This window comes from Pleurodeles waltl, chromosome 7 (assembly GCF_031143425.1).
Source record: "Pleurodeles waltl isolate 20211129_DDA chromosome 7, aPleWal1.hap1.20221129, whole genome shotgun sequence".
Lineage (NCBI taxonomy): Eukaryota > Metazoa > Chordata > Amphibia > Caudata > Salamandridae > Pleurodeles > Pleurodeles waltl.
In genome coordinates, this window is record NC_090446.1 from 12,898,447 (window position 1) to 12,912,572 (window position 14,126).

Sequence of the window (14,126 nt, forward strand, 5' to 3'; positions counted from 1 at the left end):
GGATGATTCCCTTCCCAACATAAGGCTTACTCTGGACAAAGGGTGGATGGCAGTGTTATGGTTGAGAATGGAAATACCTATCCCCCCGGTTTGGGGACATGACCTACTTCATATCTGGTAAATAGAGTAACACAGGAGCATGGGATAAGATGTCTCAAGAGGGGAGAATTCATGGCCGCAGTATGTTGTCCATGCAATATAACACATACTTTTATTGCAGAAGGCAGTGGAGATACAACTGAATGAGACAAAACATCTAACATATCTTGGAAATGTTTTAGGATTTCAATGTTAAAAAAATAAAATAATAAAAACACCAAGGCACCATTTACCTGAACTGTGGCTATTTCTTATGTCTGTGGCCTGAGGATCCTTTAGACTGGAACAAAACTCTTGCTCCTTCCTCAAAGAAATGTCAGGGTCATGCACGGGGAATCCTGTCAAAGAAAACAACTGTGTATCTTCTAATATATTGTACATTCACAAAAAAGAAAATTCAATGATATAAGTATAAAATGTATCTCTGACATGCACAGACTGATGAATAGTTAAATGATAGGGCATTTATAGCACATAATTACTTAAGGTGTTTTAAATTGCTTAGAATGGTGAACGTTTAGCACCAATTCATCCTGACCTGTGCTGGACCAATACTGACTTTCCCACTGACTGGTGTCCTGGGCCTCCTTCACATCAAAGGTCGGCATCCTCTTCTTCCTCAATAATGCATCGGAATTGGTGATCGCACAACCTGGTCAAAAATGCATATATTGGTGCTCCTGAGACTATTCTAACAGCATAGAAATGTCACTACCCATTGTACAATATGTGAATAAACAGTAAAGAGAAAATCAGAAGCCAGTAAAGAGGAATTCAAACTTTAGCAAAGCCAAGAAGTCTAGCGTAAGTGTGTGTTCTGTACTGTGAATGCATCAATGAGAGATGCTGGCAATTGCCCAGCCCAATGTAAAGATCCCATGTTGTGCCATTGGCTTCACTGCTAAGTGTTCTGCCTCCTGGGTAACTGCCTCCGCCAGTCCTCCATTACAGTGCCTGGGCAAATCATTTCCATGCACTCCAATGCAAGCAATTCCTTGCCAAGTCATACAATTAATGTACTAATGATTGGGCTGCCTGTAGTCCAACTAAAAAGAAGCTCTCTGTCAGCACAGACTTTGAGCCTGCAATTTCAGACACTGTGCTGGGCACTCAGTGCACTGGACAACATGTATGTCCATGCAAGTACTCTGTTCATGATCCCACACAGTACATGTGTACATGTGCCTAGCAACAACCATCAGTGCCCCCACAAAGTACATGCATTAGTGGGCCATGAGCTATCAGTAAAGGGCCTAGTAGCAAGTGGTTATAGGCCAACAAATTGCATGTAGCAATAGTCCTAGATAAGAGCATGAATAACCCCAGCCGCACAAAGGCTTGCATCAATGAGCCTAGTATTAAGCGTTAGAGCTCCATATAGTAGCTACATCAGTGGACCTAGTAAGACGGGTCAGTGGCCCCTCACAGTAAACGCATCAATAGGCCTAGTAAAGAACATCAATGGCCCCTGCCCCACAAAGACTCGAATCAATGGGCCTAGTATTCAGTGCCAGGGCCCCACATACTACTTGCATCAGTGGGCACAGTAAAACGGGTCAATGGCCCCCACAGAGTAAATGCATCAATGAGCCTAGTAAAGAGCATCAATGGCCCCAGCCCCGCAATGGCCTGCATCATTGAGCCTAGTATTCAGTGTCAGAGCTCCACATGGTTATTTCATCAATGGACCTAGTAAGACAGTCAGTGGCCAAACACAGTAAATGCATCAATGGCCCCAACCCCACAAAGACTTGCATCAATGGCCCCAGCCCCACAAAGACTTGCATCAATGGGCCTACTATTCAGGGTCAGGGCCCCACATACTACCTGCATCAGTGGGCCCAGTAAAATGGGTCAGTGGCCCACACACAGTAAATGCATCAATGAGCACAGTAATCAGTGTCAAGACCTCTACACGGGACATGCATCAAAGGGCTTAATAATAACTATTAGTGGCCCACCCAATGGTGTACATATCAATGGGCCTTTCAATAAACATCAGTCGCCTCACAGTGTATCTGTATAAATACCCCTAGTAACAAGGCTTTGTGGCTTCACACAGTAGATGCATCAAAGGGGACTACCAATGCGTGTCAGTGGCCCTACATCGCTGGGGCTAATAAGGAGCATCAGTGGCCCCACAGAGACCTTCCATCAGCAGACTTGGCGAGGAGTGTTACGGGTCCTTCATATTACGTGCAACAAAGGCCCTGGTAACGAGGGTGACTGGCCTCACACAGTACATGTATCAATGGGCCTAGTAACGAGCATCAGTGGCTCCACACAATGCATGCGTCAGTGGTTCTAGTAACAAGTGCCACCAGACACACACAGGGCAGTCGACTCCATTGTGCCCCTTTCTCTACAGCACTGATATCTCCCTTCTTGCCGTTGAACCTCTTTACAAACCGCCTTCAGTCATTCACTGATTTGTTGGAATGAAAATATCACTGAACTGAGGTGTGAAAGATATAGAGATGTGAAAAAGGAGTGGGCATTAGGAACAAAACTCTAATTTCAATGACAAAGGGAACTTTCAACAAAAAAAGTAATTTTGCTGAAAGCACCTGCTGAGCCTGTTGAATGAACTGGAAGCTAAAGCAGTAGTGACAGTACCCCAGCTCTTGACCCTGGCTCAGCCAATGTAGGGGTGCAGAGAGGAGCCTGGACGGGGGGAGCAGAGGAGAGCTGAGGGAGGGCCGAGGACAGCGGGGGTGAGCGGAGGACACCTGAGAGGGGGCAGGGGACAGCTGAGGGTGAGCGGAGGACACCTGAGAGGGGGCAGAGGACAGCTGAGGGTGGGCAGAGGACAGCTGAGAGGGGGCAGAGGACAGCTGAGGGTGGGCAGAGGACAGCTGAGAGGGGGCAGAGGACAGCTGAGGGTGGGCAGAGGACAGCTGAGAGGGGGCAGAGGAAAGCTGAGAGGGGACAGAAGACAGCTGAGGGTGGGCAGAAGACAGCTGAGAGGGGGCAGAGGACAGCTGAGAGGGGGCACAAGACAGCTGAGAGGGGGCAGAAGACAGCTAAGGGTGGACAGAAGACAGCTGAGAAGGGGCAGAAGGCAGCTGAGAGGGAGCAGAGGACAGCTGAGGGTGGGCAGAGGACAGCTGAGGGTGGGCAGAGGACAGCTGAGAGGGGACAGAAGACAGCTGAGGGTGAGCAGAGGACAGCTGAGAGGGGGCAGAAGGCAGCTGAGAGGGAGCAGAGGTGGAAGCGGAGGTGAGCAGCGGACAGCTGAGGAGGGGCAGAGGACAGCTGAGAGGGGGCAGAGGACAGCTGAGAGGGGGCAGAGGACAGCTGAGGGTGGGCAGAGGACAGCTGAGAGGGGACAGAAGACAGCTGAGAGGGGACAGAAGACAGCTGAGGGTGGGCAGAAGACAGCTGAGAGGGGGCTGAAGACAGCTGAGGGTGGGCAGAAGACAGCTGAGAGGGGACAGAAGGCAGCTGAGAGGGGGCAGAAGACAGCTGAGGGTGGGCAGAAGACAGCTGAGGGTGGGCAGAAGGCAACTGACAGGGGGCAGAGGACAGCTGAGGGTGAGCAGAGGACAGCTCGGAGGGGGCAAAAGACAGTTGAGAGGGGGCAAAAGCCAGCTGAAAGGGGGAAGAAGGCAGGTGAGATGGGGCAGAGCACAGCTGAGGGTGAGCAGAGGACAGCTGAGATGGGGCAGAAGACAGCTGAGAGGGAGCAGAGGACAGCTGGGGGTGAGCAGAGGACAGCTGAGAGGGGGCAGAAGACAGCTGAGGGTGGGCAGGTGGCAGCTGAGGGTGAGCAGAGGACAGCTGAGAGGGGCAGAAGACAGCTGAGGCTGAGCAGAGGACAGCTGAGAGGGGGCAGAAGGCAGCTGAGGGTGGGCAGAAGACAGATGAGAGGGGGCAGAAGACACCTGAGGGTGGGCAGAGGGCAGTTGAGAGGTGGCAGAAGACAGCTGCGAGTGGGCCGAAGACAGCTGAGAGGGGGCAGAACGCAACTGACAGGGGGCAGAGGACAGCTGAGGGGGGGCTGAAGACAGCTGGGGGTGGGCAGAAGACATCTGAGGGCGGGAAGAGCACAGTTAATGGTGGGCACTAGTGGGCAGTAAGTAGTCACAGCATGCCTGACACGGAGTACACCACATTTAAGGGAGAGCAGAGCACGGGAGAGGTTAGGCAAAGCCTGTGATGTTGGATGGAGCACACCTGAAGCTGGGAGAGAAAGGTTGAGAAAAGAGAGCATAGCTGAATGTGGGCAGATCATGGTGGAGACTGAACAAAACGCAGTGAAGATCGGGAGTATATGTAGAGGGTGGGCAGAGGGAAACTGAAGGGGACTGAGCATGGCCGAGCCTGTGCCTGGTAAGGGTGAACAGCGTGTGGTTGAGCATACATCTCAGTATGTTCAAAGCTGGCTGAGCATAATGCTTGTATGGATGAGAGTGTGCTGCTCATGGCTAGAGCTGTAGTAGAGTGCTTGCAAACTGTGATCGAGGGCTTGCAGACTGTGACTGAGGGCTTGCAAACTGTGATCGAGGGCTTGCAAACTGTGACTGAGGGCTTGCAGACTGTGACCAAGAGCTTGTAGACTGTGACTGAGGGCTTGCAGACTATGACCGAGGGCTTGAAGACTGTGACTGGGGGCTTCCGTGAATAAGGGCTTGCAGACTGTGACTAAGGGCTTGCAGACTTTGACCGACGGCTTGCAGAATGTGACTGAGGGCTTGCAGACTGTGCCCGAGGGCTTGCAGACTGTGCCCGAGGGCGTGCAGACTGTGATTGAGGTCTTCTGTGACCGAGGGCTTGCAGATTGTGACTGAGGGCTTGCAGACTGTGACTGAGGGCTTGCAGACTGTGACCGAGCTTGCAGACTTTGACTGAGGGCTTGAAGACTGTGACTTAGGGCTTGCAGACTGTGACTTAGGGCTTGCAGACTGTGACCGAGGGCTTGCAGACTGTGACCGAGGGCTTGCAGACTGTGACCGAGGGTTTGCAGACTGTGACTGAGGGCTTCTGTGACCGAGGGCTTGCAGACTGTGACTGAGGGCTTGAAGACTGTGACTGAGGGCTTGCAGACTGTGACTGAGGGTCTCTGTGACTGAGGGCTTGCAGACTGTGACTGAGGGCTTGAAAACTGTGACTGAGGGCTTGCAGACTGTGACTGAAGGCTTGCAGACTGTGACCGAGGGCTTGCACACTGTGACTGAGGGCTTGCAGACTGTGACCAAGGGCTTCTGTGACCGAGTGCTTGCAGACTGTAACCGAGGGCTTCTGTGACCGAGTGCTTGCAGACTGTGACCGAGGGCTTCTGTGACTGAGGGCTTGCACACTGTGACCGAGGGCTTGCACACTGTGACCGAGGGCTTCTGTGACCGAGGGCTTGCAGACTGAGACTAAGGGCTGTGATTGAGGGCTTCTGTGACCGAGGGCTTGAAGACTGTGACCGAGGGCTTCTGTGACCGAGTGCTTGCAGACTGTGACCGAGGGCTTCTGTGACCGAGTGCTTGCAGACTGTGACTGAGGGCTTCTGTGACCGAGGGCTTCTGTGACCGAGGGCTTGCACACTGTGACTGAGGGCTTCTGTGACCGAGGGCTTGCACACTGTGACCGAGGGCTTGCAGGCTGTGACCGAGGGCTTGCAGACTGAGACTAACGGCTGTGACTGAGGGCTTCTGTGACCGAGGGTTTGCAGATTGTGACTGAGGGCTCGCAGACGGTGACCTAGGGCTTGCAGACTGTGACCGAGGGCTTGCACACTGTGACCGAGGGCTTGCAGACGGTGACCTAGGGCTTGCAGACGGTGACCGAGGGCTTGCAGACTGAGACTAAGCGCTTTCAGAGCATGCGGCCGCTGTTGAGGGTCATTGTCCTTCAGGATGGTAATGCCCTGTCATTAAACAGGGCAGACTCAGATTGCCTACAGTACAGTAGGATCACGTGCTGCCTACTTAGGATACATTCACCTAGTATTGCCACCCAGGGAGCACCATGGCCTCCCATAAAAAAGATTTTAACTGCTAGGATCGGTATGGTATTTTAGGATGAGCTTACTGCGTCTGTTTTTGTCCATGTGTATTGATCATGTGCAAAATAACAACAAACAATGCCATCTTTTCTTAGACATTTTTTTTACTTCTCACTCACTTGGAGAACAATTATTACTGCTTCGTATCTTGGATTCTTGATAGTCCACTGGGAAGAGTTCCTGAATCTCTTTAGGCCTTAAGGAAAACACCGATGTGTAAATCACAGGACCTGAAAAAGAAAATAAACATGACAACTACACGCGTGACTATATCACAAGCATGTGCACTTGTCATGCTAACAAAGAGCCTAGTACTTGACAAAGCCACAGCTTCTAGTATACTGAATGAAACACAAATGTGTATAAATGTGCAAAACACAAAATACTCCGAAATCGACAGTGAACAGTTTATTACCCTCCCTCAAATTGTCAGAAGGTTGTCAAAGCAAACAAATCAAAAACAGAAAAGGGCTCATGAGAGGTCCTTGTGAATACAACTTTATTACAACGATGGAACTTTACCCAGAGACGTCACAGCTTGATGCAGTTCTTTCATCACAATCTCATAAAGTTCTGTCTGCCATTTGTGCAAAAGTTTCCAATCCTCCTTAGAGAAACGGGCTGCAAAATCATTGAATGAACCCAGTACCTAGTAAAACGAGAGAAGCAGCGCGGCGTCAGAAACGAAACTCACGAAACAAAAGGGATATTGGTTGAGTCCTAGAGAGGCAGCTAGCAAAGCTCAGGACAGTCATACTGGCGAAGCACCCTGCCCCCTCCAGGCACTCGCCCACTGCTACTAACTGATGCTGGGGATCTGCTGACTGTAACCAGTGGGCTGTGCTGTACAAGAAGTGCCCGCCAGAGGGCAGGCCAGGTACATGCAGTGCAAGCACTGCTGCAGGTTGACCTACTTAGGGGGGCAATTGGTGTTTGGCGGACAGGCTTCTCAGCCACTCTATTTAGAGTCGAGCAGACCTTCATGTTTTCACTGGCAGAGCCCCTGCTTCCACAGGCGGAAACTTTACACATACTGCCCCATGGACATGAATCTGTCGGTCTACGGGCCAGATGTAGCAAAGGGTTTTACCCATTCTGTGTCTATGGGAAAATGTGTCTGTACATATGGCCCTATGTACCTCAGACCATCCTTCTTACTCAGAGTGGACATTCTGACATACTGTTTTCTGTTTGGGACTGTCAGGAAAAGCATGCCAGTCCAGAAAATAAAAAATAACAAGCATTTTCAATGCAACGGGTCTCGCACTTGTTCGAGTTAGACCTATTAGTGCTGTAAAGCAAAAAAAACACAGCGCAACCGCGCTGCGTGCAAAATAGATAAAGTAGTCAGGACCCCAGGCTGAAAACATCAAGCCTCGTACGTTTTTGGTACTTTACCCGTGCTGTGTAGGTGGGCTAAACACCGGAAAAGGCATGACGCATGCATGCCTTTCACAAATGAAAGCAAGCGGATTTTAAAAGGCAAGCCCACGAACCAATGTAAGTGACTGACGTGGGAATGGGCGTGGTTTGAAGCCCAAAGAGAGATTACAGAGTGGACGGAGCGCTTGGCACTCCCATGGTGCCAGGGCCATTAGTTATGTGTTTTTAAAAAACAATATCACATGTTAGGAGATTGTTCTTGAAAAACAGAAAAGTCTGCTGAGTTACTGCATAACGTACGGCGGCCAATCAGAGAACGTATAGTCTTTCAGAAATGCAACTGAGGGAGCTGACATTTTCTCAGAAGGCATATTGATTTCTGCCAGTGAGATGAGATCTCTAAATATGCAGGCTGCAGTTCAGTGGGGCAGTGGAGTACATGCCTCCACTGCCCTGGTGTGGGCTGTGAAAAATCATTAAAATGTTACCAGACCAGCAGGTGTAGTGACTTGAATGATTTATTTGGCCGAACTTTAATGCTCTTGACCCATAAACTAGTCTCAAACTGTGTGATCCTAAGCAAACAATTTATTTGACTGAGCCTCCTTTTCTTCATTATCACATATGAGAAGACCTTCAAATATGTGAGATTGACATGTCTGCTGTACAAAAAAAACTCTTGTTTGATTTAATAGACTAAACTCTTGCGCTATGTACAATCAGAAACTGGCCCACATATAGGGTACATGACCCTTGACTTGCCTCTTAATTCATCAAGAGAATTGTTATCAGGGCAGGGCGGTAATGACTCTCAATTGATGTTTAAAAACTCTCACTTTTAGATAAATATATGACTAAAGCATGGTGTAATAGCACAGTGTCATTTACATACACCACAACAGTTTCCACATACATGCAGTTTTACTGATAAAACTACATAGATCGGGTTTGTTTTGATCTGTTTCCATCACACTTCAGAATTACAAAAAAGTGCTTTCCTAAGAGCGGAAATATTTTGAAATATTTGACCAGGTCATTTACAAGCTATTAAACTACTGTGTGTTAGAAAGAAACTGACATCCAACAGATTTTCATTTCACACTTGTTGTACCCCAGAACAGCTGTCAGACAGTTCATTTTACAAAATCCTTTAACTTTGCAGTCAGAGAAAGAAATGTAAACACTAATCTCCACAGTAAAATAAAAAGCAATTTGTAAGATGATGTTAGCTGATATTTGACATAGGTCTTTTAACACACAGCAATTATGACAAGATAATTTTTTTTTGTAAAGGCATCTTTATTACTCATTCAATTTCTGCATGAACAGAATACCTGTTCTTAGCCAGTTGGAGCTGTTCTTGCCATAACGGGCCAGTAGGCCCTAAAATAGCTCACATGCATAAAATCTGACTCGCCATACTGAGTGTGCAAGTAGATTTGTAGAGGCTTGTGGATGAATGGCATGCAGCCCGGCAAACTCAAAATAACCCCATCCGCCACCACACACACTGCACTCATTCATATTACACTCTCACGTGGGTTGTGTGTCACTGCATGTCATTACTTCAATTACCATCTCTTCTACATAAGATAACTTCTGCCGGTTAGGGGCCTATAAACAAAGGTAATTTTAGTCCAGGAATTAGTACTCATGTAGTACTCGTTTAAGGTACTCTTACATGCCTTTGTGAATAGGCCCCAAAACAACTAAAATGAATTTACAATTGAAATATTCTGAGAGTGTTCATATAAAATTAGTATAAACAGAAAGGGTTTGCACTCTGTACTTTTACTAATAGGGAGTTGGACGTTTCGGAACTGTATCACAAAGTCACATAAGAATACATAAAAGATTAGCTCCTGCAGTTACACTTTCAGTATTCATAATTGCTTTTGTGGCTTGACCCTATTACTTTTACACTTATGCTTACAACTACCATTACCTTCCTACCTGCGCCTGGGTGGCAGAATTACAACAACAACAAAAAAACAACTAGCCAGTTATAAAATGTAAAGCAGGCAGCAGCAGATCAACTACTTTCAGTATACATGCACATCACAGTTTAATAAGAATTTGGGGATTGGAGGGTATTTTTGGGCTATGCAACACCCATCTATATCAGAGTTTCCAAAATGTTTTTTATTTTGTTATTTTTTTCTGTCTTTCTCCATCTTAAACTATCCTTCAGTGAAGTGCAAGTTTAAAAAGTTGTCTACCTTTCTACCACATATTTGCTCCTTGGACGCTCCCAAATGTTGGCATGCATGGTTTAAGGGCATTTATTCTTGACCACTCTCTATCCTGCACTTCATGAGACAGTTCTCGCGTTAGTTAGCACTTCTACGCCTACAATGACTTACTGCTTTCAAGACAAGAGAACATGTCTCAGAAGCATTGAACCCACTTTCACACTGTCATTATGCCCTATTTGTTTTATCAGTACTTGAATTCAATACATTGACAGTCGTACAAGTCCAGACAAGAAACTACATTGATACCACAGTGTTAGACTTTTCATCCTTGGCGTGGTCACCCTTTACGTTTTGCCTCTGTTCCCCATGTTGTTGATGTGTGCTGGACTCTGTTTTTGCTGTTTTTGTTACTCTGGGCACTTTACCACTGCTAACCAGTGCTAAAGTGCAAGTGCTCCTTTACAAAATGTGTATGTAATTAGTTTATCCATGATTGGCATGTTTGATTTACTAGTAAGTCCCCAGTACAGTGCACTAGAGGTGCCAGGGCCTGTAAATCAAATGCTGCTAGTGGGCCTGCAGCACTGATTGTGCCACCCACATTAGTAGCTCTGTAAACATGGCTCAGACCTGCCACTACAGTGTCTGTGTGTGCAGTTTTAAAACATTAAATTCAACTAGACAAGTGTACCCACTTGCCAGGCCTAAACCTTCCCTTTTCTTACATGTAAGGCACCCCTAAGGTATGCCCTAGGTAGCCCCAAGGGCAGGGTGCAGTGTATGGTTAAGGTAGGACATATAGTAATGTATTTTATATGTCCTGACAGTGAAATACAGGAAACACCCGGAACAACAAGTCCTAAACCACAAAGTCGTGGAAAACTAAAGCGAAACAATGCTTTTGTTTTTCACGACTTCCTTGTTTTAGGGCCTTAACCACGCATGTGTGAACCACGTACATGCGTGGTTAAGGCACAGAAGAAGGGAGGCGACGCGATGAAGGAGGAGGTAAGTTGGGCTGGGACTGGGGCTGTTTTTTGGGGGGTGGGGTAGGGGGCTTGGGGTGATTAGGGTTTAGGGGTGGGGGAGGGGGGTTCAGGGTTTAAGGATGGGTTGGGGGTTTGGGGTGCTTTAGGTTTTAGGGGCGGGGGTGAGACTCAGGGTATTTTTAATTTTGGATGGTGGGGTGGGGGGCTCGGGCTGATTAGGGTTTAGGGGCGGGGGCAGGGTTTAGGTTTTAGGGGTGGGTTGGGGTGCTTTAGGTTTATGGGGAGGGGGTGGGGACTCAGGGTATTTTTAGTTTTTGGGGGTGGGGGCTCGGGGTGATTAGGGTTTGGGGGCGGGGTCAGGGTTTAGGTTTTAGGGGTGGGTTGGGGTGTTTTAGGTTTTAGGGGAGGGGGTTAAGGTTGTGGTAATTTTGGGGTTGGGGGTTGGGGTGGTTGAGGGGGTGGGGGTGTTGTGGTAATGTTTAAGGGTAAGGGGCCAGGGGGACGCATGCTGGAACCGTGCATGCTGATCACTAATGCCTTTACCAGGAATGCCTTTACAACAGAAAATCGTTGTTAAGGCATTCGTAGTAAAGGCTTTCGTGATAACAACAAGGTTGTTGTTCCGACCTCCTTGTTGAAGCATGGGTGGTTGAAGCACTCGTAGTTTCAACATATAACCGGGAAATACTGCTAAATTCGTTTTTCACTGTTGCAAGGCCTGTCCCCCTCATAGGTTAACATGGGGGCTACCTTTAAATATGATTAAAGTGCAGATTCCCTTTGAGAGCGGATAGACATATGGAGTTTGGGGTCTCTGAGCTCACAATTTAAAAATACATCTTTTAGTAAAGTTGATTTTGAGATTGTGGGTTTGAAAATGCCACTTTTAGAAAGTGAGCATTTTCTTTCTTAAATCATTTCTGTGGCTCTGTCTGTTTGTGGATTCCCTGTATGAGTCAGTTTGACAGTTGGGCTCGTTGCACCTCTCAGTAGACAGTGACACAACGGGAGCTGGGGTGTACTCTGCATTTCCTAATGAGCCATCTGTGCTAGGAGAGAGGGGAGGAGTGGTCACTCACACTTGAAAGGGCTGTGCCTGCCCTCACACAGTGCAGTTTCCAACCCCCTGGCGTGTGTCTGGGGCTTGGCCTGGGCAGGATTTCACAAACAAGAGAGACTCTCCTTTGAAGTAGGCCTACTTCAAAGAGCAACATGGGTATAAGAAGGGCGCCAAAAACCACAGACTTTAGAATACTTCTGGAAACCAAGAGGAACCTCTGCCTGGAGAAGAGCTAAAGAGCTGAGGAAGAAGAGTTGCCCTGCCTATGACTGTGCTTTGTGGAGCCCTCCTGCAGTTGCCGCTTCTGTCTGTGCTAGAGGACAAAGATTGGACTTTGCGTTGCCTTCCTTCTTGTGAAGAACTCTCCAAGGGCTTGATTTAGAGCTTGCCTCCTGTTGTTTGAAGTCTCAGGGACAGCAAAGACTTCTCCCTGTCGGCACCTGGAGCCTCTGCTGAGACTGCTACTCTGCCAAGTGGTGCCCATCCACTTCCTGGGACCCTGAAAGGAGAAGCTGGCAGGCCAAGAGTGAAAAATCCATGCACCAACCGCTGTACAGGGAAAAGATTGACGCAAATCCGATCTGCGGCTGAAAAATCGACGTGCCGCTGGCTTTGCGGTTGAAAATCGGTGCTCACCAGCAATGCGACCGGAAAATCGGCGCCCGCGGCTGGAGAAACGACGTGCAGCATCACTGACGGAGGCTGGTGAGATCGCAACCCACCCTGCGTGGTTTTTGGATCATCATGCGGGGGGATTTCTGATGCACACATCGCTGGGCGTGTGAAAACGACGCAAGGCCTGCCTGGGCCCGAGAGTGAAGTTCGAATCGATGCATCGCTCTTCTGCAGAGAGAAGAAACGACGTACGGTCTCGCTCGTGAGTGATATCGACGCACCGCAAGCCCTTCTTGAAGCACACTCGCCCGTGCTGGGTCATTTGTGACGCACCCAGGTACATTTTCACGGTAACAGCGTTAGTGTTGTGTTTAAAATTACATGAAGACTCTTTTTGGTTTTTTATTGATATCTTGACTTGTGTATGGTGGATTTTTTTCGTTTTGGTCTTGTTTTGTTTAAATAAATATTTTCAATTTTTCTAAACCTGTGTTGTGTCATTTTGTAGTGTTTCATTAAGTTACTGTGTGTGTTGGTACAAATACTCTACACCTAGCACACTGAAGTTAAGCCTGCCTGCTCGTGCCAAGCTACCAAGTGGGTGAGCGGGGGTTAGCTAAGGGTGGTTCTCCTTTACCCTGACTAGAGTGAGGGTCCTTGCTTGGACAGAGGGTAACCTGACTGCCAACCAAAGACCCCATTTCTAACACATAGGAATAAACTACCAATGTCATAAAAAGAGTGGCCTTGACAATTCTAACCCAACATAACTAAGGCTCCTAAAGCACTTGTTGAGTCAACAACACGTTATTCATAACTTGAGAGCCAGACTGTTACTTGGCATGTCTCATAAAGACCAATATCTGGACATCTCCTCGAGCTACACATTCATAACAAGTTTATTTTCAAATCTCTCTTCCTGTTTCCAGGCATTCCATCTAACTGGTCAAGGTTTTCTTTGCTCATGGTTCAAGAGATGTATCCCCCAGACATCTGCTCTTCACGAGGTTCTCTTAGGTCCCTGTGAGGCTTGAAGTCAGAAACTGTTCTTATCTGACTGCAAAGTTGTAAAACGTGCTCGCTCTGCACATCCGCACATTTCTTCATTACCAAACTACCAAATGTTCTGAATGGCCCCAAGATGTGTTTTTTTATTTCCTTCATCTCGCTCTCTCTTTGTATATGTACTTTTCAGGTGCTCCCTCCATTCACAGTCTCTACTAGTGCTGGGAGTCCTGCAAAGTTATTGACGCGCCCAATAAACTATGTTCCTTTCACTCATGATTGGGGCTGCAACACACAGATGTTAAGGTGTTTGCCAGGCACTACAGACAAAAGGCTATTTAATTAGTTACAACAATATTTTCTTGAAATAAAACCAGACAACTTTTTTGGAAGGCATCAATTTTAACAGTGACACATGGGATAGCTTATCATGGCAGTGGTAGTGGTAGAATCTTGTCTGACTGAGCTCACAACAGAAATAGTGGTTATTAATTAATTTATTTCTGTAGGTCAAACTAAACGACACACCAGGCTACAGCACAACGTTCATAATGTGGTCATGGTGCAGGAACAAGTTTCTCCAGTGTTTAAAGCTATTTACGAGACATTCATATAAGCGTCTGGGGGAGGGCAAGCAGTAGTCACGTACAGCCTGGTCCCAGCCTCATCTAAACGACTAATTGTGCTCTGTGTGCACATACATTTGTGTGATTAATGACCCTGGCGTACCTCTCACGTTTTCTCTTTCTGAAGGTGTGTGAGGTTGGCTGGTTTCACTTGAAGAC

General features: G+C 47.6%; 1 protein-coding gene across 2 annotated transcripts in view; it reads right to left on the minus strand.

Moving 5' to 3' along the window:
* Positions 1-14,126, minus strand: part of LOC138303552 (zinc finger protein 132-like) — a 40,499-nt gene that overhangs the window by 25,523 nt on the left and 850 nt on the right. Inside the window, exons 2-5 of one of the 2 annotated variants that reach the window (XM_069242795.1) lie at positions 6,617-6,743; positions 6,214-6,324; positions 638-751; positions 333-437 (exon numbers count right to left, since the gene is read on the minus strand). In XM_069242795.1, the coding sequence (XP_069098896.1) occupies positions 333-437; positions 638-751; positions 6,214-6,324; positions 6,617-6,743 (457 nt within the window). The remainder of the gene's footprint in view (positions 1-332; positions 438-637; positions 752-6,213; positions 6,325-6,616; positions 6,744-14,126) is intronic. The other variant, XM_069242796.1, reaches the window with a different exon arrangement.